This window comes from Saccopteryx leptura, chromosome 6 (assembly GCF_036850995.1).
Source record: "Saccopteryx leptura isolate mSacLep1 chromosome 6, mSacLep1_pri_phased_curated, whole genome shotgun sequence".
NCBI classification, from domain to species: domain Eukaryota; kingdom Metazoa; phylum Chordata; class Mammalia; order Chiroptera; family Emballonuridae; genus Saccopteryx; species Saccopteryx leptura.
The window spans coordinates 6,307,540-6,330,644 of NC_089508.1; the positions used below are offsets into that span (position 1 = coordinate 6,307,540).

The following is a 23,105-nucleotide window of genomic DNA, read 5'->3' on the forward strand; positions in this document are numbered from 1 at the left end:
TTGGAGATGACTTCGCTGATTCTGGCCTAAGCGCGACCTCTCCCGGAGGGGAGAGTGCGGCTGGACCTGCTGCTCTGTGGTCCTTCCTTCTAAGCACGGAGCCACAGGTTCTGCTCGCCTCCAGCTCAGACAGTGTCCCCAGGCCCTGGGGCTCCTGTTGGTTTTCTCAGCAAATGCTGGTGGCTGTGCTGTGGCCTCACCCGGAACCTTGGGGCCCACCCAGATTTGCTCTTTTGCAACCTCCAATGGCCGAACTGAGCCCAGAGACCCTTTGGCTCCCCCATGCCTCCCATGACCCTCCCTCTCAGGGTCTTGGGGCACCCTGGTCACTGTACCCCAGCTATAGCCTCTGGGTTCAAGTTCCAAACCTCCCTGAGCCTCAGTCTCCTGCCGTGGATTGGGGATGAGCCTCCCTGCTGAGCAGGGTGGCTATGACCAGTGCTCAGCACAAAGCCACTGTCAGATGGCCCAGAGCCTCCGCAGTGGACAGGATCAAACATACAGTGTCCAGTTTAGGGAAGGCTTCCGGGAGGAGGCAGGTGACACTGGCTTCAAGTGCTGACCTTCTGTGGGGGCCTGCCTTAAACCTGGGGCATTAATGGCCTTCTGCTCAGCATCTGTGGCTGGAACTGGTTATGCAGTCCTTGGCCACGCCCTTCCTGGGCCTTTGGCTCAGAAACACCCTGGGCCCTGGCTCTAGTAGGAGGCCTTCCTTGGCCCAGAGGGGCCTAAGCAGTTGTTGTTAGCTTTGCCTCCTCGCAGGACATTTGCAGGTCTTCTCAAATGCCCTGATGCCCCCAATCCTGGTTTGAGACCCAGGGAGACAGGGTTTTGGTGGGGCTGGCTGCCTGGTGTGTGCAGCTTTCTGTGGTCATGGCATCAGCGCGCTGGTCTGTGTAATGGGTATTGTTAGCCCCGCCCCATGGCATGATGGGAAACTCACCCGAGGTGAACACCGTGGCCCTTGGCTCGCAGTAGGTTTACAGGGCCCCGTGGTTCTTCTGGATGAGGGATCCCGCACGGGGCTGTGGAGTGGGTAGACGCGCCCCCCAGCCCCACCGCGCAGACCTGTGTGGGGCAGTGAGCAGCATCGGGCGGCCTCCCTGGCAGAGCCGGCCCAGGGCCCAGCTGCGTGTCGTCTTGTTGATGTTTTCTTTCTGTCTCTCTGATGCTTCCCCGCTCAATTATTTACCCAGGGAATTTGGGCTTCTTCACTTGTGGTTTTGGCAAAGGCTTCACACAAATGTTTTGCCCTGGTGGTCTCTTAGCCATTTAAGATAAATGGCCAAATCAAACGCAGGCCGAGCTGGGACAGGCCCTTGGTCCTGTGTGGTGGCCGTCCAACGGGGGAGGCATTCGGAGGGGTGCTGGGAAGTGCCCGAGTTTTCCTGGGGGGCATTCAAAGCCTTCTGCAAGGCCGTGGGGTGTGGGGCGCCGAGGAGGACCGTGGGCTGGAGAGAGGCTCCGCTGGCCACTCGCCAGCCTGGACGTTGCCCAGCTGTCCCCACGCTCCGAGGTGGACTGGCGGTGTCCCGGGCCTGTACAGCACGATAAAGCCCACAGTGGGGGCCTGGAGTTTCCCAGAGGAGGGTGGTCCAGAGTTTTGGGAACAGATGCCCAAATGGAGCCTGCTCTACCACACTTGAGAAGCCCCCACCCACATGGGGGACCTGCCTGGGAGTGGGCACCCTGACAGCTCCCTGCGTTAGGCCCCCAGGGTGGGGAGTCTGGCCCCAAGACAGCCCAATCTGGCAGCTGTGGAAGTAGCACCCCTCCGACCCCGGCCTGTGCCCCGGTGGTCTTCCCCGTGGGGCCTGGCGCCCTGGAGGGGCAGCCTGCAGCCCTCTGCCCCGGGCCCCTGCTTCGCACCCCGAGCCCCGCGTACAGTCCAGGGCCCGACTGACCAGTCTTTTCTATTGTTTTTTCTCCAGGGCCGTGCAGGCCTGCCCAGCTGCCAGCGACGGCCCCCATAGCTGCCTCCTCCCACCCTCACACATCCGTGATCACCTCACCTCTGCGCGCCCTGGGCGCTCTGCCGCCCTGCTTCCCCCTGCCGTGCTGCAGCGCGCGCCCGGCCTCGGGTGACGGCACTCAGGGTGAGGGTCACGTGGAGGCTCCCTTTGGATGTCAGTGTCAGTTGTCAGGTAACAGACGCCGCGGTGGGGGGGTGGGCTCCCGGGGGTGGGGGGTGTGCTGGGCAGAGCTAGCAGCTGCCTCTCCCAGGTGGGCCGGGGCAAGGTGGGGACCCAGGGGGGCCCTGCAGACCCCGCCCCACAGGGTATTTTTTGGGGGGTGTACCAGGGGAAGTGATGACAGATGCCATCAGTGCCCCGATCCCACGGGTCAGGAGGCCGCCCTACGTCTCCGAGAGTCTCCCAGAATGCACCCCCCCCCGCCTCCAAATTCCATCTCTTTGTGCTGTTTAGCTAAAGCTTAATTGGATAACGCTTAACATCTGAGGTTTTCTTCTGCCCTCACCACTGCCACCCCCGTCCTCGCCCAGCCGCTACCCCCTCTCCCCCCAGACGTGGCCAGGAGAAGACTCTGTGGTTGTCTGTATACATTGCTGAGCGGTCCAAAACGTGGAGTTTCACTTTGCGAGAATGTGTTGCCCATTAACTCCGAGGAAAGAAAGTTCACTCCAGAGGAGCCTTTTGGGGTGTGTGTATGAAGCCCTTCGGGGTGTGTTGGGGGGTGGGGCCAGGCCATGTGTTTGCCTGAGGGGCTGAGCACCTACTGTGTGCTCAGTGGGGCGAGGGCAGCCTCACTGGTTTCCGGTTGGTGTGGCTGCCCATTTTACAGATTGGCATACATGGGCAATGAGGTAACTCAGCCTGGGTACCATCACATTCCCCTCTCTGTCCCCAAACAGAACCCACAGCTCCTGCTCTGGCCTGAGGCCCCTGGAATATGCAGGCAGGGGTCCCTCATCGCAGCCTCTCCTGCCCAGGTTCTCTGCGGGGCCTGCCCGCTATGCAGCGCGTGGAGGCCACAGGAGCCAGGGTGCTGACACACACCCGGTGGTGGCGAGCACCTGTGGTCAGGCTTCCAGGCAGGGGCAGGAGAGGAGAGGGCGGGTGCCCAGCGGGGCCCGCTGCAGGCCGTCTCTGGACTTGGGGTGATAGAGGAAAACAATTCGTGTTGGGCAGGGTTTGCTTCTAGCTGAAGCTGCCCAAAGGGAGCCCCCTGTGAGGGCCACAGGCAGCCCCAGCTCCGGGGTCAGGAGCTCACTGCACCTCGCTGCTGGGGGGGTAGCCTGCAGCCTTCAGCACTGTGCTCTGACAGATGGTGATGTCATAGGCACTGGGCGTATGCCTTGAATGCACAAAGCAAAGACAGAATTGCTCTGGAGCGGGGTTGCAAGGAAGCCGGGCCGGCCTGGTACCAGGGTGACCGGGGCTCCCGTCCGGCTCTGTGGGTCTGTGCGGCGAGCGTGCTTGCTGAGCGGCGGTGCCTGCTCTGTCTGGGCGGCCGCCCTGCTCTCATGGCTTCCTGTAATTAGTGCTGCAGCCCCTGCAGCCACTCAGGGGGGGCCGAGCTATCAAAGATCAGCCCGAGTGTTTATGACTGGACTCGGTCAAGTTCTGCGGTGCAGAAACACGATCTCTCTGGCGCTCGGGGCTTTGCTTAACCCTCTGCTGGCTCTGGCTCTGCCTAGGAGCCACGGTGCCATGTGGGAGCTGTTCCATCCCCATTGTGCAGATGGGGAGGGGAAGGCTGGGGCAGGGTGCTGGCTGGGCCAAGGCTGGGGGGCTGGAATTTGTTGTCAGGATGCCTCCTGACAAGGCCGCCCTCGCCCCACGGAGCCACATGCCCCTGCCTACAGCCAGGGGGAGGTTCCTCACACGCCCGCTGTCTGCCACAGTGTCACCCCCTTCCTTACAGGGACTGTGTATTGAGGGCCTACTGTGTGCTGCCTTGCGCTAGGCATTTCGTGTGTATTCTTGAATTGAACCCTCACGGCAGCTTTAGGAGATAGGTCCATCCCCCGCTTTACAGATGAGAGAACGAGAGGCTCAGGCATGGGGGCCTCACAGCTCTCATTCATTCATTCATTCATTCACTCACTCATCCTTCCGTCTGTTGAAAGCCATTTCTTGGGCATGTAGTGTGCAGACACTGTGCCACCAAGGTGGAGTCAGATCCTTGGGTCTCTGCCCTCCTGCACTTGCAGTCTGGTGGTGTGGGGAGGAGTGGGAAGGGGGCCCATCACCTATAAGGAGGACTCTTCGCAGGGGGGTGGGAGAGCAGAGGTGGGCTCTGCTCCTGGGCTGCTCATCCAGCCCCTGTTTCATCTTGGCTGTTGGCTCCTCTGGCCTGGAGGCCTCCTTGAGTTTTATAACTTGATGCTACAAAGGCCCAGAGCCCGGAAGCAGGGCCCCCCCCCACTTGCTGGCAGTGCGTTGTCTGTGCCTGGGGCCCCTGGGACCCCTGCTCCTGACCCTCCAGGGGCCTGCTTTCAGCCTCCAGCCCTTCACCCCAATTCCCAGCACTGTCCCCTTCCATTGCTGGGCCTCTAGGAATCAGCGTGTGCAAGGTCGTGCCACCATCTTTTTTTTCTGATCGGTTTCAGTACCTGAAAATACCTGTTCCAGTGGTTTTTTGTCCCTTTGTGGCCTCTGTCCCTGGCACAGGGCTGTTTGCTTGAGTGTTTTGAGTGCCTGTGTAATTAGGAGTTGGAATGGAGTCACGATGTCCCCAGCAACCTGCTAGGAAGGAGAGAGCCGGTGGGAAGCAGCGCCACCTCACTTCCTCTCGTCCCTTCTCGGGTCAGGACGTTCTGAACCCACCTCCGCGTGTTCACACGGAAAGCCCCGGTGCCCCCACGTGTGGCGCGGGCTAATTGCATGCATGGCCGGGAACGCATTCTCAGCTGCTGTGAGTTCCAGGGGCAGAACTCACAGGTGTGCACGCGCTGTGCCTCTCCGTCTGGCAGCGCCCCGGAGCAGCCCTGCCTCCCGGGGCCCCGACCCCGGTCTCCTCCTGACAGTCGTGGTGGGAGGAAGGGACTCCCTTGAGCCCGGCTCATCTGCTGCTCTATTGACTCCGCTGAACTCACGGGCAGGTGAGTCCAGGCGTTCCTCGAAAATGAAGCTTCTTCCTGAGAAATTCCTGGGAGAGACTTCTCCAGGCTGCCTGTGCGGCCCAGAGGTTTGGGCTGTGGTCCTGGCCCTTGACTGTACTGGGCTGGCGACCTTGAACAAGCCATTCTCCCCTCTTTAGGCCTCAGTTTCCCCTCCTGTAAAAAATACTCATGTACCTCCACCTGCATATATATATATATCTGTGCTATATATGTCACCTTTAAAAACGAGGCTCCTTGCATTAATCCCTGAAATAGATCCTATTGGTCTGTTTCAATCCCTGAGTCACTGTGGATGACTGGGCAGGGGGGGGGCTTGGCTAGGGTTCCCAGGACAGGGGTGCGCTGTTCAGAGAAGAGTTCGAAAACCACAGGACTTTGGCCCGAACCCTTCCCTGTTTTGAGGCGTCTACGGCACAGAGGCAGACATCAGAGTGCATCAGACTCGGGGCGAAAGCTGCTTTGTCCTGTAAAACTGTGTGACCTTGGACAAGTCATTGCCCCCTCCCCCCATCTCTTCCTCAGTTTCCCCACCTATTACACTGCGGGGGGGGGGTAATGCTGGTACATGCTTTGAGGGATGGTTTCGAGGATCCAGCGAGGCCATGTGACAGGTGCTGAGAACAATGCCCCGTGCGGAGCCCTCTAGACATCATGATTCATGCATGAGCAGAGTGGGGTTTACCACACCGCATTGTTCGTGTCTGGCACCCTGTGGCCCTTTCCCTACAAGCTGGGTCCTGCGTTTTTGTTCTGGAAGGCATTTCACCTCTCGGCCAGCTCAGATCATGTCCCAGCATCAGGAGGCAGAAAAAAGAGAAGCGAGAGACTTCACCGTATTATTTAAAAGCCTGCAAATGGTCATCAGGCACATTGATTAAGACATGCGCTTTGGTGAAGTTCAAGGTCTCCCGCAAGAACACACAGGATCCCAGCTCGGGGAAGTGGAAGTGTTTGGGTTTAATAGAAGGAGTCAGCGGCTGTCATTAGTATCTGCTGAAATCACAGGGCAAATCCTGTAAAGTTAAATTCAATTTACTTTCCTACTGAAATCGTGCTTGCTGTGTTATTTAACTTGTCTGGGGTTTCTTGGCTTGGGTTAAAGGGACAATAAAGATAAAAGAATACCTGTAAGTAAATAGTAGGGTTTAACAGGAGAATCTATCGGGTTCTCCTCCCTCAATTATATCCCAGGGTTCATTTTTGTGTTGGTTTTTATAACCGGAGCCGTCCAATGGGACGCCGCGGACCAGACCACCCTCGCTGTGGCAGCTCGGCGCAATTAATACAGTCTGTCTGGAAAGTAGCCTTATTTCTGGAAGTTTTATGTTAATGATATGGTCTGCGCTTTGCACATTTTATACCAGAACAAGAAGCAAGCTGTAGTTTCATTCTGGACTGGGTTTGATTAACACCGGAGGATCAGTGGGAAGCCGTGGGGCGCTGCGGGCCGAGATGGAAGCGCCCACCAGGCCCCCGCCGGCGCACTGCCCCAGTTCTGGTGCAGGGGCGTGGGGGGCGCCCCCGTGGGGTGTGAGAGCCTCCGTGGGAGGGGTGAGTATGGGTTGGAGAAGAAGAGAAGCGAGTGTGGGTGAGCGTGTGTGGACCAGAAGCACTCCGGCGGGGGAAGGTCCGGACATGCGCTCGTGTTTCCCTTTTCCAAGCCGCCTGGTAGTTGTTGACGTGGGTCTTTCTGGGCCGACCGAACCAGGTCCAAGGGTCAACGGGGGTTTGGCTTACTCTTAGGAAAAGGGCTCTCAGGGGAGTTATTAAAAATGTAGAGTCATCTGTACGCCTTGTGATGTCTGCGTCACCCAAAGGGCTGGGGGTGCGGCAGATGCCACCCAGCGGGGACTTCTGCATGCCAGTTCCTGGTTTCTGCTCCCCGGTGTCTGTCTGCTTCTGGGGTCACACCGCCCCGCACCACCTGCTTCAGAACCCGTAATTGGAGAAAGTGCTGGGTGAAGCCACGGAGAACTGCAAGGCCCCCAGGATGGGGGGAGCCCCCTCTCCATCTGCTGGCTGGTGGAGGTGGCCGAGGGCTCCAGGATGTGGGTCAGTTCCAGAGAAGTCCCCTGTCCGGCAGAGCCTGGAACTCACGTCCTCAGCAACGGCAGGGGGCTGAAGTTGCTGGGGAGCTAGGTGGGGGGGGGCTAGGAGAGGGGTTGATGCTGCCCAGTGGGGGCAGGGGCACCTACCAGTGTGACTGTCCTTAGCTACAAGGGGTCCCAGCAACGTCCAGACGGAGGCCTACAGCCGGCCAGCCTTGATCCCGCTCTGCGAACCGGCCCTTAGGACGATCTGAAGGCGGAGCTAAATCAAAGAATTCTGCTCAAATCCGTACAAGATGTTGCTGTTTTTCCCTGCTCTGACAGGAGAGGCATTTGAAAGTGCAGTTTCTTTCTTTCTTTCTTTCTTTTTTTTTTTTATAGCTGTCTTAAAAAGGAGTTTGGCTGTTTAGCACAGCTGGTGCTCATTACATTATGCACTGGCAATAAAATAGCATGTGTAATTAATTTTTAATGCAGCCTGGATGCAGCACTTTAAAGCAGTTAGTGGGTGTGAGTAACCAGCACTGGCCACCGACACCAGAGATCCCTTAGCAGGGCCGCCACGTTCTGCAGCTTTAAAGGGAGTCTGAAAGGGGCAGGGCTGGCCAGCGCCCGCCACATGCGGCCGAGTGGCCCGGGCCCACCGACACCAGAGACCCCGAGCAGGGCCGCCACGTTCTGCAGCTTTAAAGGGAGTCTGAAAGGGGCAGGGCTGGCCAGTGCCCTCCACATGCGGCCGAGTGGCCCAGGCCCACCGACACCAGAGACCTCGAGCAGGGCCGCCACGTTCTGCAGCTTTAAAGGGAGTCTGAAAGGGGCAGGGCTGGCCAGCGCCCTCCACATGCGGCCAAGTGGCCCCGGGCCCTGGGCTCACCTCGGTGGCCCGAGGGCCTGAGTTAATCTTTCTAAAGATCTAGGATCCTGGAGGGGGGGGGGGCCCAGAGGGATCATCTCATCTAGTTCAACCCCTTCATTGCCTAGATGGGGAAACTGAGGCAGAGAGTGGGCACGAGGCCACACAGGATGACCACATCTCTCAGGCTCTGCCCACTAGGCCACACTGCCCCCACTTAGTTCATAGGGAAAGCCGGAGAACGAAACTCACCGTCCAGCCGAGGCCACGGGAAATGCGTGGCTGGGCTGGGCAGCAGTTAAGGGTGTGTGTGTCGAGGAGCCTCACGCCGTTCGCCTCTTGGACCCTCTGTTTTGCCGTCTGCGCTTGGACCACGCTTCCGTACATCCTGAGTGGGAGATGTTCCGGGGTTGTGCCGTGACGGCCGGCCTCCCCGTCTCTTCCTGGGGCTCCGTGGCACGGCTCCCTCTTTGAAGTGAAACGTCGCCGTGGGGACACCCGTTGGTGGAAGAGCGGCCAGCCCCGTGGGAAGCTTCGAGATGGGAGGGCCGTGCTTGGTTCTGGTTCTCAAGGTGTGTGTGTGGCTGTGACGCTGTGACCCTGGCTGGCCACTGCCTCTCTTACAGCCTCAGTCCCTCACCTGTGACATGGGGACACTAGAACTTCCTGCTCGTCACCCCTGCATTGGAGGGTCCGCTGGTCGGCCCCGCCAGTTTGGGGTGGCCACAGCTGGTCACCAGCATGCGGGGCAGCAGAGGCACAGGGGAGTGAGGGTCGGGAAGGAGGAAGCTGGCGCTGAGAAGCCGCGAGTGCCGCGCGCTCTGATGGTGACTTGGCCGCCATTTCTTTGAAAGTCTCCTGCCAGGGAGGTTTTCTCGGCGTGAACGAAAGGCAAGGAAGGCCCAACACCATCTCTGCTCCTTTTATTTGCTCAGGCACCTCATCCTCAGGACCCCCCTCAGAAGAGGCCGCCCCCACCTTTTGCTCATGAGGATACCGGGGCTCAGAGAGGGTGTCACAGCCCACCAGTAGCACCGCTGAGACCGGGACTTGGGTCTGGCCGGCCCTGGAGCCGTGCTTGCGGCTCTCCCATTGAGCTGCTCGGTGGCTCTGACGTGAGCAACAGAAATGGACAGGGGCCCCAGAGGTCGGGGGTCCCCTGGGTTGTCCTTTCATTCGGCAGCCATGCTGGTGTCTGATCCTGGGCTAGACACCCAGGGGGTCTAGAAATGGGCTCAGTGGGGTCCTTGCCCTGGAGGACCTCATGGTGGCGGGAGCTGCACAGCGAACATAGGACGCACATCCCATGATGCTGTTCTTGACTTAAGACAAACGGAAGGAGTGGGCTTATGGGATCTGGGAGGACCCGGCTGTACAGGGGGCTTTTCCTGCTGGGGAAGGTGAGGCTGGAGGTGGGGACAGGCTTCCTCCTCTGCGGGGGTCAGTGGCGGAGGCAGATGTGGGCATCTTCGAGGACGGGTCCCGCTGACCCAACCAGCCCCGACTGGCCCCCGAGGGGTCCAAGTTCTTAGCAACGTAAGGGGACACGGAGGAACTGGTCACCAGAGGGCAGTTTTGACGTTGAAGAGGAGACTTGGCGTGCAGGAAAGGGACTTTCAGCACACCGCCCTCCCGCTGGGTGTCTGGGGTCTGGCTGGGAGGCAGGGACTCGGCTGTCGGCCCCGCTCCCGCTGGCACCAGGTGCCCCCGCGCCCGGGCAGGCCCGTCGTCCCTGTGGGTGGTGCCCAGGAGACGCCGGTGGACGGTGAGGACCCAGAGGAGGCCACGCGCACGCCTGTGAGGGAAAGACACGCCAGCACGCGGGCGGCCGCGCGCGCCTCTTCATTTCGGTGCGCCGTCCCCCGGAGACCTTTCCTCTTCGCCCGAGAGACACCAGCGGTCGTCGCCCCAAAAGCGCGAGGTGTTCCCCGCCGCTGTTTCGGTGGGGGAACAAAATGAACTTGTCTTTTCAAACCCAAGGGCTGGGGCAGGCGGAGGGGCCGGGCTCTGCGCACATTTCACAATCAAACCCAAATAGTCGCTAAGCCATGAAATATCGTTTATCCAAACATAATCAAGGCTGGCCAGTTTAATCCAAAAGGCAGTGGGAAGCAGCCTTTGGCGGGCGGGGGTCTCGCCGTGTGGGGCTCCGTGGGGGGCTCGCCGTGACCCTGGGGGGGAGGACAGCCTACCCCTCACTTCATTCCCCTCCCTGGGGGTTATTTAATAACAACCAAGAGCCGTGAGGTGGCAGTGACCACGCTGTGCGGTCAGTGGGGGTGGAAGCATCGACCATGGGTTCCTCTTCCATCAGGGTCCTTCTGACACTTGGCCATGAAGCCACCAGGTCAACGGTCACGTCACTGTCTCTGTCCCCCACACTGGGTGCCGGGCTCTCTGCAGGGGCCCTCTCAGACGTTTAAGCTTCCCAGCGGCTTCTCTCTTAGGAAGCTAACGTTCTGTCATTCACTGGTGAGGAGGCGGAGACCAGAGAGGTGATGTGACTCACCTGGAGCTGCACAGCTCGTCGATGGCAGAGGTGGGATTTGAACTCGGGTTTCCTTGGGCCCGGGGGCCGCAGTCCGCTCCTCCCCAGGCTGCCCTCCGCCTGGCTGGCCTCAGGCCTGAGTGGCAGCAGCCTAGAGAGAGGAGTGAGCTAATTGGATCGCAGAGCTTCCCGGCTGGCCAGGCCCGGGGTGAGCAGAAGACCTGCGTTTGATGAGTTTAGCAAAAGGGCTCAGAGGCTGGGACTTCTCCAAGGAGGGTGATGCAGAAACAGAGTCACCGCCTGCAGAGACGGAGAGCAGTGGGAATCCTTTCGTACATCTGGACATTTCACATTACTGCCTCTGTTGAGAAGAGGTGAGGCTCGCCTGGTGGGAGGAGGCCCACTGGGCCACGAGCCGGCCCTTGGAGCCGTGTTTGATCAGTTCTTTCTGACCCGGGCTCCTTTTTCTCACAATTCCTTGTGCTTTATTAACAAGCACCGTGTTGTATCCTTGATGTCCTAGTACAAGTAGCCATTGCGTGAGGGCCCACTGTGTGCCACAGCCTCCACACGTGTCTCCCTCCCCCACTGATTCTCACAGTGGTGCCAGGATGTGCCCACGGGAGGTGTTTTCTTCTTGTAAACGATACAGAGCATAAAACTGACCGTCTTAACCACTTTTAGGTGTACAGGTTGGTGGCATTTTGTACATTCACGTTGTGCCGGTATGCCATCACCACCATCCATCTCTGGAACTATTTGGTTATCACAGACTGAAACTCTGTCCCCATTAAACGTGAACCTCCCTCTCCCCCTCCCCCCGCCCACAGCCACCGTGCTGCTGTCTGTCTCCCTGGGTTTGACTCCTCTGGGTCCCTCCTAGAAGTGGGCTCCGACATTATTTGTCCTCTGTGTCCAGCTCATTTCACCCAACGTGTCCTCAAGGTCCCATCCACGGTGTAGCGTGTGCAAAGATTGCCTTCCTTTTTCAAGGCTGAGTAATATTCCACTGTACAGCTGGATGGTTGGCCCACATCTTGCTTGGAAATTCATCCTGGGATGGATATGTGGTTGCTTCCTCCTTCTGGCAGTTGTGAATAATGTGGCTCCAAACAGGTCCACACAGTGGTTCGAGAGCCTGCCGTCAGTCAGCTCTTTAGGGTGCGTACCCCGAAGGGAAATTGCTGGGTACTATGGCAGTTCCATGTGTCGCTCAACTGAGGAACTGCCCCCGTGTCTTCCACAGGGGCCACACCCATCAGCAGTGCACAAGGGTCCCACTCTGTCCTCATCCTCAGCTGACCCTGAGGCTTCGGGATGTGGCCAACCAAGTGGCCCAGGTTAAGCGGTTGGTACGCCTGAGGGACAGAACGGGCTCCCACTGATGTCAGGCCTGGGCACTTCCTCCAATTGTATTTGAGCGTCTCTGACCCCGTGGCGGCCCTGTCTCCCGGGACAGCTGTTTTTTTGCAGTCAGCTCAACGTTTCTCTAGCTTGAGTGTTTGTAGAAGAGAATTCTCCAAGTGGACGGTCTCCGCTTTCTTTGCTGCTGTGTCTGGAGTGTGTCTGTTGGGTTTGCTTTCGCAGACAGAACCGTGTGTGTAGGTCGAGTGGGGACACCCGGGAGCGAGGTAGACCTGGCTGGTCCTCGGGCACAGCTCTGCCCTCTCCGGGTTTCCTGAGGTCTCCCCTTCTCCTGGGAAGCACCCCGCCGGCAGTTCCTCCCCTGGTGGGCTGGGGGGGCTCCTTCCTGTGTCTGAGGCTCCGCTGCAACCCCGCTGCAGCTCCTGGGTTCCTTGTTGAAGGGGACAGGAACCACGGGGCTGCAGTGGGGACTGTATGGGACTGGGATTTCTCGCTGTTGCGCTGTGTTTGTTCCCTAGGGCTGCCTAGCAAATGACCATGGGCTGGGTGGCTTCCAACAACAAAAATTTACCAGTGGACAGTCCTGGAGCTCCAGGTGTGGGCAGGGCTGTACGCTTCTTGGGAGTCTCCACGGGAGAATCTGTCGCTGCCTCTTCCAGCTCCTGGGGGCCCCAGGCCGTCCTGGGCTTGTGGGCGCCTTCCTCCAGCCTCTGCCTCTGGGCTGGTGTGTTCCTCAGGGTCCATCTCCTCCTCTCCTGGACAATTAAGAAGGAAAAGGACGATTGTCATTGGGTTTAGTGCCCACCCGGATAATCCAGGGTGACCTCACCCCAGATCCGGAACTTAATCACATCTGCAGCGGCCCCCTTTCTCCAAAGAACGTCACAGATTCTAGGCGTCTGGTTTCGAACATTTCGTTTCGGGGGCCAGGCTTCAGCCCACGACATACCCTGTGCTGGCTGGCGGTCCCCTGCCAGGTGTCCCCTGAATGCCTGAGGTCTGGGGCAGGTTCCGGCACAGGTGGGGTGTGCCCCCAACGCGTGCTGGGCTGAGTCCTGGTCCTGAGCTGCGGCCGCCTCTGCGGGGCACCCGGACCGCCGTGGTCCACGGAAGGTTGTGTGGTCCCCTGTCCCGCCCTGTGCCAAACCAGAACACAATTATAAACAGAGAGCAGGGTGGCTTTCAAAAAAAGTCTGCCATGATTATGAGTAAAAATTAGCGGAGATGAGTAGGAACTAAAAATAGCCGGACACATACTTGCCTATAATCTATTTTTTTTTTTTTTTTAAGAAAATGTAATTATTTCTGTAAACTGACTGAGGAACCAGAAGTATTTTTAGTCTGCATCCTCCAAGACGTGCATCTTTTCAGGAAGAGCAGCTTGGGGCCCCTGGGGTCTGATGTCACCAAGTCAGGCCGCAGTGTGGCCTGCAGAGCCAGGTCAGAGGGTCGGGGGCCCAGCGCTGGGCTCCATCCTGCTGAGCGTGTGTTTGACGGGAGGGTCGTCCACGAGCAGCCTGAGCGTGGCCTCCGTGGGGCTGGCGGCCCGGGACGTCCTGGCCACACCAGGCCAGGTGTCTAATAGCGTTGGGAGGGCTGAGGGGCCAGGGGGTCAGGGCTGCCCCGCCCCTCACCCTGGGGGAAGCCGGCCGACCCGCCATCCCCACGATGAGCCTGGTCTGAGGAGACCTGTAAGAAATCACCAAGATTTGAGGGAAGACATTCCATGGCTTTTTCAGTGGGAGCCAAACATTGCCTCATGTAATTTTCTCCCCGGTTTTTCCCATTGCAGCTGCCAGGGCCCTTGGGCCTGGCACAGACCCCGTAATGAAGGGCCCTTAGTGTTTGTGTGTTTATATGTCAAAGTGTGTTTGTGTGTGTTCATGCCTGTACGTGTATGTGCACGCATGTGTGCATATGCATGTACACACAACATGTTTGTGTTTATATGTGTGTATATGTTTGTGCACATGTATATACGTAAGTGCATATGTTTGCATGTGTGTGCACATGCATATGCATTTACACATGCGAGACACGTTTATAAGTGAGTATGTATTTGTGCATGTGCACATAGGTGTATGTATATATGTGAGTGTGCATGCATATATGCGTATGTATGTGCATGTGTGAATGTGCAGTGCGTGTGAGTGTATTTCAGCACCCAGGCCCCCTGCGGCCTTTGAGGACATCTCTCTCTCTCTCTCTCCGGGGATGGATTCTCCTTCTCAGTACTTTTCGGAGGAGACCTTGTCCCCCACCTCGCCCCTCCATAGGCCAGTCCTGTGTATCATCAGCCCCCCGCCCTCCAGGAATGTGTGCTGAGGAAGCTCCAGCTTTGCAGACAGACAGCCGGTTCCCAGCCCGGCTCTGTCCTTGGCGAGTGACCGAGTCTTTGTGAGCCTCGGTTTCCTCGTCTGTCAGTGAGGATGGCAGTGACCGAGTGGGATGGGCAGCAGTGACAATGGGGCACTTGATGAAACGTGGGCTTTATTCTCAGCCCCCCACGCCCCACCTCTGCGAGGAAGGCACTCTCGTTCCCGTTCTGCTGGTGTGGAGATGGAGGCAGTCTGGACTCAGAGCCCTGCCTGCCTGATTAGACTGAAGAGCCTTCCCCGGCTGTTGTCGCAGTGGCCGGTGCCTGAGAGGTGGCGGGGAGTAGCAGGTGTCGCTGGGACCTTTTTACTGTCGTTATAACGATGATGATTATTCTCCTGACCGTCCTCAGTGCCGTGTCCCTGGGTAGAAGTATCCCAGCATCCCCGTGGCTTTCCCTGCTGGGGCCGAGTCCTGCCCCAGTGACAGCTCTGGTTGCCCGGCCCTCTTCGCTGACGTGATGGACGGACATGTTCTTTACCTGGCCTCCCTCGCCCCCTCCGCCTCGTCCTCCCTCCTTCCTTTTGGGTTTGTGGATGTTTGAGGTCTCACATACTCTTTCTCTTCTCGTGGAGATAATGAGCATAGTATTTCCAGGACCCCCGTACTAAAAGTCTAGTGCAAAGTGATGGTTTTCATTTCTCGTCCCTTTCTCTCTCTCTCTTAATATGCACCTCTTTACGGAGGGATTGGCTGAAAGCAAACAGCTAATAACCTATGGATTTATGGAGCCAGGGCGAGCCGGTTTAATAAGCTTTTATACCTGGAACCAGCATTCTGTCCCTTTAAGTTGAAACTCCAACTTGCTTGGTATTTTACAGTGCCTGGTTTCATTTATGCTGGAGCCAGACTTACTATGTGAGAGCCGTCCGCATGCTGGAATTAGTCTTAAGCTTGCTTCTGTGGCGTTGCCAAATTCCATGTTTGTGTTTTATTTAGAATTCTTTTCACGGCCAGCCGGTTCTGTTCCGGCACACACAGGCGCTGTTGCGCCCCGTGGAGAAAATAAGCAAGCTTGCGTTTTCTTTGGCAGGGGCCGCGGCCACAATAGACTGCGGTCTCCGAAACATTTTTTAAAAGCTATTTTAACCCATAACAGATGCATAAAGTCGGCACAGGCATGCCAGTTTTCTTAGTTTTAATTAAAAAATAATTACAGTCTAATGGGATGTTAGTGACACATTGGGATGAATGGTGGGTGACATTATCTGCAACTTGTAAGTGAAGCGCCCCTCTCCCTTGGCCGGAAGTAGGAGTAGGGGGGAGAGTTGGGGAGTCGGCCTGGGTATCTCTTCTGACTTGCGGGGTGAGGGCAGGGGTGGTGGGCACCAGCCTGGGCACGGTGGGGCCCCTGTGGAAGCCCTGGTGAATGGCGGGCATTCGGAAGGAACCCCCGTGGTAGCCGGCCAGGTCACAGAGCTGCCGGGAGGCGGCCGTGGTATCTGTCCATCCTAGAGCACCCTCCCCCACCGTGTGCTCATGGGAAATTCTCTCCTGTGGGACTCCCCCGTGGCATGATGGCGTGTGGGATGGCAGTACTCGGATGCCGTGGCCTCAAGCCAGCACCTGCTTCTTGGGCCCCATGATTCCTCCTCCCCTTCAGGGGCTGCCCACTCGCTGGGAACCCCGGGGGCCTGCTGGCAGCCATGTTCATAGGAAGGTACCGCTGAGACGGTCAAGAGGCAGAGAGACGGTGTCCCGCCAGGTGCTGCGCTTGCAGAGGTCTGCACCCCAGATGCTTGTCCTGGGATTGATCTTTATGTAAAACTTGGCACTCATTGGAGTCTGGAGTGGGGTGGGCTGGATGGACAGGGACTCAGGGCAGGGGTGTGGACCTGGCTCACTGGAGTGAGGTGGACGGACGGGGACTCAGGGCAGGGGGGTGGACCTGGCTCACTGGAGTGAGGTGGACGGACGGGGACTCAGGGCAGGGGTGTGGACCTGGCCCACTGGAGTGGGGTGGACGGACGGGGACTCAGGACAGGGGTGTGGACCTGGCTCACTGGAGTGGGGTGGACGGACGGGGACTCAGGGCAGGGGTGTGGACCTGGCTCACTGAAGTGAGGTGGGGTGGACGGACGGGGACTTGGGGCAGGGGTGTGGACCTGGCTCACTGGAGTGGGGTGGACGGACGGGGACTCAGGGCAGGGGTGTGGACCTGGCCCACTGGAGTGGGGTGGACGGACGGGGACTCAGGACAGGGGTGTGGACCTGGCTCACTGGAGTGGGGTGGGGTGGACGGGGACTCAGGGCAGGGGGGTGGACCTGGCTCACTGGAGTGAGGTGGACGGACGGGGACTCAGGACAGGGGTGTGGACCTGGCTCACTGGAGTGAGGTGGACGGACGGGGACTCAGGACAGGGGTGTGGACCTGGCTCACTGGAGTGGGGTGGACAGACGGGGACTCAGGGCAGGGGGGTGGACCTGGATCACTGGAGTGGGGTGGGGTGGACGGATAGGGACTCAGGGCAGGGGGGTGGACCTGGCTCACTGGAGTGGGGTGAGGTGGACGGACGGGGACTCAGGGCAGGGGGGTGGACCTGGCTCACTGGAGTGGGGTGAGGTGGACGGACGGGGACTCAGGGCAGGGGGGTGGACCTGGCTCACTGGAGTGAGGTGGACGGACGGGGACTCAGGACAGGGGTGTGGACCTGGCTCACTGGAGTGGGCTGGACAGACGGGGACTCAGGGCAGAGGGGTGGACCTGGCTCACTGGAGTGGGGTGGGGTGGACGGATAGGGACTCAGGGCAGAGGGGTGGACCTGGCTCACTGGAGTGGGGTGGGGTGGACGGATAGGGACTCAGGGCAGGGGAGTGGACCTGGCTCACTGGAGTGGGGTGGGGTGGACGGATAGGGACTCAGGGCAGGGGAGTGGACCTGGCTCACTGGAGTGGGGTGGGGTGGACGGATAGGGACTCAGGGCAGGGGTGTGGACCTGGCTCACTGGAGTGAGGTGGACGGACGGGGACTCAGGGCAGGGGTGTGGACCTGCCTCACTGGAGTGGGGTGGACGGACGGGGACTCAGGGCAGGGGAGTGGACCTGGCTCACTGGAGTGGGGTGGACGGATAGGGACTCAGGGCAGGGGAGTGGACCTGGCTCACTGGAGTGGGGTGGGGTGGACGGATAGGGACTCAGGGCAGGGGAGTGGACCTGGCTCACTGGAGTGGGGTGGGGTGGACGGACGGGGACTCAGGGCAGGGGGGTGGACCTGGCTCACTGGAGTGGGGTGGACGGATAGGGACTCAGGGCAGAGGGGTGGACCTGGCTCACTGGAGTGGGGTGGGGTGGACGGACGGGGACTCAGGGCAGGGGTGTGGACCTGGCTCACTGGAGTGGGGTGGGGTGGACGGATAGGGACTCAGGGCAGGGGAGTGGACCTGGCTCACTGGAGTGGGGTGGACGGACAGGGACTCAGGGCAGGGGTGTGGACCTGGCTCACTGGAGTGGGGTGGACGGACGGGGACTCAGGACAGGGGTGTGGACCTGGCTCACTGGAGTGAGGTGGATGGACGGGGACTCAGGGCAGAGGTGTGGACCTGGCTCACTGGAGTGAGGTGGGGTGGACGGACGGGGACTCAGGACAGGGGTGTGGACCTGGCTCACTGGAGTGAGGTGGATGGACGGGGACTCAGGGCAGGGGGGTGGACCTGGCTCACTGGAGTGGGGTGGGGTGGACGGACGGGGACTCAGGGCAGAGGGGTGGACCTGGCTCACTGGAGTGAGGTGGACGGACGGGGACTCAGGGCAGGGGGGTGGACCTGGCTCACTGGAGTGAGGTGGACGGACGGGGACTCAGGGCAGGGGTGTGGACCTGGCTCACTGGAGTGGGGTGGACGGACGGGGACTCAGGGCAGGGGGGTGGACCTGGCTCACTGGAGTGAGGTGGACGGACAGGGACTCAGGGCAGGGGGGTGGACCTGGCTCACTGGAGTGAGGTGGACGGACGGGGACTCAGGGCAGGGGTGTGGACCTGGCTCACTGGAGTGGGGTGGACGGACGGGGACTCAGGGCAGGGGGGTGGACCTGGCTCACTGGAGTGAGGTGGACGGACAGGGACTCAGGGCAGGGGGGTGGACCTGGCTCACTGGAGTGAGGTGGACGGACAGGGACTCAGGGCAGGGGTGTGGACCTGGCTCACTGGAGTGGGCTGGACGGACGGGGGACTCGGGGCAGGGGGGTGGACCTGGCTCACTGGCCGTGCCGGGAGGGAGGGCTCTGGTTGGGGACGGGTGTGTCTGGAGCCCCTGTGCCGTCCCATCGTGGAGGTAGGGGACGTTATCTCCACTAACTAGGCAGTTGGGAGAGGTGACAGCTGGTTGTGACCCCTGAGCCCTGGTTCTGTCAGCCCCTCTGGGGTTGAGGCCTGGGCCTTGGGCAGAGAGAGGACTCGGTGTCTTGGGGCTCAGTCTCCCAGGAGCCAGTTCTGCTAGGGGACGGGCGCCGTAGGGTCGGGATGCTGGGCTCCAGCTGTGAGGGGTGCTGGGAGCTGCGTCATCCGGAGCCTTCAGGATCAGGAGGAGGAGCCCAGCCAGCTGTGCCCGTGGGCCCTTCACGCTGCTGGGCAGCCTCTTGTCCTGCCCACGCAGCATTCCCTGCCCAGGCCCCCAGGCAGCATTGCCTACATGCTTCCAGGTGGGTATGGACCCCGAGCAGGGCCCTGGAGAGCGGAAGGAATGACCCCCGGCCACAAGCTGAGTGAGGACCTGCCTGGCTGGCCTGAGACCCCAGGCTCTCTCCTGAGACCTCGTGCTCTGACCAGCCCGAGGAGGACTCCTCCTGTGGACAAGGGACAACCAGGGGGACTTTGATTTTTACCTTTGGGGCGAGGGTCCCTGTTATTGTTGGTGGAGTAAAATGACTGTTTCTTAGACGATGTTTCCCTGAGCTCAAATTCCTCAGAAGTGAAAATTAAGTTCCTCTATTAAAAACATGAGTCATACCAGCCCAGATGAGAGTCGTTTTGGCGTTCCTCGAATTTTTGGAAGGGAAACATGGCATTCATGCTAATCCTTTCAATTATACCTTATTGCTGAATAATCCACCGGGCGCTCTGCATGGCAACCCTCTGCAATCTGACTCCAGGGAGGTTCTGCACGCGCCCCCCCCCCCCCCCCCCCCCCCCCCCGCCCCGGGGGGAGGGAGCTCGGGGCCTGTGCTCTCCTTTCCCTGTGCTCACCTAGGTGGGCAGATCCCTGCTGTTTAGCGCCCGGGGCTCCCTTCCTTCCTGGGGCTAATCGGATTCCCTCCGCGAGGGCTCGGGTATCTAATTGCTGCAAATGATTAATGTCCAGTTGAAGAGGTTCCATGTCTGTCTTCTCCTGTGAATTGGAAGCAGATGGGGGTGGGGTGGGGTGGGGTGGGTTCTCTCTCCATGCCTGGCCCTGGCACAGACCCCTGGGTGTCCTCTCCCCGGTAGGGTTTTCAGGTGAGGGCACAAACGGGCTAGGTTTTGTTCCCACGAAGAAACTGGCCTGTAGACTTGCCGCAGCAGCTGCACCTCTCGCTGTGGGCCCCTGCAGGGCCTGCGCCGGGGAGCTGGCCTTTGGCCCCAGATGCGGCATGCAAGGGGCAGGGAGTGAGGGGCATCCTCTGGGCAGGCTCTGCCCGGACTGGGGGAAGCGGCAGGTTTGCTATTTTAAGAAATACAAGGCTTGAGGACACAGCTGTCAGACCAGCCCGGAATCCCGCTCTCTGGCTGGGGGCGTGCTGTGGAGTTTTTGACATTTTAGTCTTTTGGGGAGTCCATTTTCCTTTTGCTTCTTATTCAGCAGGTGCTCCAGCCTGCCCACCACTCAGGCGAATGCGGGTGGGAGGGGCAGAGCCTTGGGATTGGGGCTGAGGAGGGGGCCTCTGGGGGTTCCCTGGAAGTCTGCTCCCAGGGTGGGGAAGGCCCTCGGCGTGGAGTCGGACACCAAGGGGGGTTTCGTAGTTTGGAACTATCCAGTTGTTTTGGGGATGTGTGTGTGTGGGGGAGTCGGGGGGAGCGGGGGTTGAAGTTCATTTACTTCTATTAAGTTGAAGTTTCCTCTTTTTATGACGAGGAAGAAAAATCCCGTGTGGATGACGAGAAGCACAGGCTGGACAAGCAGGGTTTGCCTACTCATCACGTTTCCCAGAAAATACACAAGGGTTTAGAACGGAAGAACCAGCGGTGGGGGCTCTGGAGGGTGGGGAGGAGTTTGATGAGAACCTCTGGGTGGGAGACGGGGTGGGGGGTCATTCCTTCTGCTCCCCAGGGCCCTGCTCGGGGTCCATACTCACCTGGAAGCATGCAGGCAACGCTGCATGGGGGCCTTAGCTGGGAATGCTGCGTGGGCAGGACATGAGGCTGTCAGAGCCATGGGACCTCTCTGCCGGAGCATTTGTGTCAAGGAGGTCAGGCATAGCCCTGGGGAGTCAGGGCGACAGACTCAACTCTCTGGAAGGAGGGGTGTGTGTGCGTGCATATGCACACACGCATGTATGTGTGTATGCAAGTACTCTGTATGAGCATGCATCTGCAGGCATGCATGTATGTGTGTACCCCACATGTGCATGCATGCGTGCTTATACGTGTGTGTGTACATGCGTGTGCATGCATGTGCATGGACAACGCTTCCACTCTGTTCTGGGGACCAGGCTCCATCCATAGCCAGCTACTCTGTGATGCTTCGTGACGGGCCAGGTGGCAGGTGTACAGGACCAGGAGGGAGAGGGGCACCAGAACAATACCGAGTGCGTGACCACAGGCTCTCTTGAGGGTCCGGCCCTTACGCTCCTGGGCGCAGAGCGGCCGCCCTGGTCCGACTCTGAGAGGCAGAGCCGGGTGGGCAGCGAGCCCTGCTGGGAGCTGCCAGGCCTGAGCTTGCCCTGGCTCTGCCCATCCTAAGAGGTGACCGTGGCCCTTCCCCTCCGTCTCGGAGCTGGATTCCTCACTCACTGACAGGAGATGATGGTGGAGATGATGACGTCACCTACGTGCCAGGCTGTGACTGGTGGTCAGTATGGGGCCTGACACATGGAAGGCCCCGGCAAAGGGAGCGATTACTGATCTCATTATGACAATAGTTGTCATTGTAGGCAGAAGGAAAGGGGTCTTCTCGGGAACCCCAGGGGTCTGTAACACCACGTGAGCTGCGGGTGTGGTTTGAGGGCTGGGCTCCCCTTCGGGACCCTCTCGCACCCTGAGTGTGGAGGCCTCAGACTGGGAGTGTGTCGGTTACCCCGTTAGGCGGTGGGCGCCACTCTGTGGGGCTGCTGTGCTCCCCTGGGCCCGGGTTCCGGGAGCATCCCTGTCCCCAGTGGGAAGCCCTGCCCGCAGTCCCTCTGCTAGGGTCACCCGGAGCCCCCCGCCCTGTGCTGGCTTCCTGATTTGGCTGGGCTCCATCTCTCTCCTCCCCCATGGATCCAACTTCAGGACGTGGTTTCTTGGCCCTTGGGAGGGGGGGGTGAGCTGCTCCATCCCTTTGGAAGCCTGTTCCAGACGCACAGGACAGGGGCTGGGGCCCAGGAGGTGGCGAGTGGAGCAGAGATCTCGTCTTAGTTATTTCTCCCTGGAGAAAAGCCTTCTTGGTAAACACCACTGGAGTCAGGGTGGACAGGAAAATGCATGCCCTTGACTGTTGCTCATAAAGCCCAGAGATTTCTGGGAACTCTGGGCCAGTCTTCTTCCTCCCCCTCCCTGGATATGACCATTCTTGAGGACCAGCTGTTCCAGATTTCTTATTTTCTGCAATTTGTGTTCCATCTTTGCTTGTTTCTCTCAGAAGGAATGAGATTCTGTTGTCCAGAGATGGGTTAGGGCAGGGGTCCCCAAACTACGGCCCGCGGGCCACATGCGGCCCCCTGAGGCCATTTATCTGGCCCCCGCCGCACTTCTGGAAAGGGCACCTCTTTCATAGGTGGTCAGTGGAGGAGCATAGTTCCCATTGAAATATTGGTCAGTTTGTTGATTTAAATTTACTTGTTATTTTAAATATTGTATTTCTTCCCGTTTTGTTTTTTTACTTTAAAATAAGATATGTGCAGTGTGCATAGGGATTTGTTCATAGTTTTTTTTGTAGTCCGGCCCTCCAACGGTCTGAGGGATGGTGAACTGGCCCCCTGTGTAAAAAGTTTGGGGACCCCTGGGTTAGGGTCAAGCAGGTGCGTGCGTAACGAGCACCTCCGTCGCTCCTTCCTGCGCCCATGGCAGGCACCCCCAGTCGATCTCAGCTCGTCTGTCCTCTGGATACCTCAAGTTGAGGCCGCCACTACTAACTGATCACATAGGCCCAGAAGTTGAAATTTCATTTCCCTCCTGGCACAACTGTCCTCTGGGGAAATGGTGGGAGAGGAGATATCACATGGTACTGTTTTCCCAGCCGTTGAGGGCATCTGGGGGCTTGTGGGTCTTTCTAGGTCATCGGACCACTTGGGGGAATTAGTTGGGAGGCCTCGACTTTAGGGTGGGAGTTGTAAAGATGGCGGCCGCCCCGCGAGGGCCAGTGTGTGCCGGGACCATTCGGGAGGTTTTGAGGTTGAGGTGCTGAGAAGGCAGGGCTCCGGCCTGAGGCCCGGTCAGGATGGTTGGCCTGGGCCTTCGATCCCATGGCTCTTGCCTCCTCTGAGCGTCGCTGTTTGGGGTCCTGTCCCAGCCTCACCCCGTGATCTTACTCTGGCTTGGCTGCCTGGAGTGGGCCTGGCCTGGCCCCGCCCAAGGTGGAGGGTCCCCCGCCCAGGCTGGGCTCCCGGGCACCTGTGTTCCCTGGCGCCGGGCTGAGGTCACCGTGCGCTATAAAGGTGTTGCGGAACTGTGGCCACCTGCTTCTCTCCTCTGCTGTCCCAGCTGCCACAGGGCTGGGCACTCTCGCACTGACCTTGTCCTGGCCCCAGTCGGGCCCAAGTTCAGCTTGTTCTATCACATGG

General features: G+C 59.4%; 1 protein-coding gene across 4 annotated transcripts in view; it reads left to right on the forward strand.

The window, feature by feature from the left end:
- The window catches only part of BCL11B (BCL11 transcription factor B), a 99,513-nt gene that overhangs the window by 40,630 nt on the left and 35,778 nt on the right, over positions 1–23,105 (forward strand). For 2 of the 4 annotated variants that reach the window (XM_066388353.1, XM_066388354.1), the window contains exon 5: positions 1,932–2,144. The exons of the other annotated variants lie outside the window; for them this stretch is intronic. In XM_066388353.1, the coding sequence (XP_066244450.1) occupies positions 1,932–2,144 (213 nt within the window). The remainder of the gene's footprint in view (positions 1–1,931; positions 2,145–23,105) is intronic. 4 annotated transcript variants of the gene reach the window in all.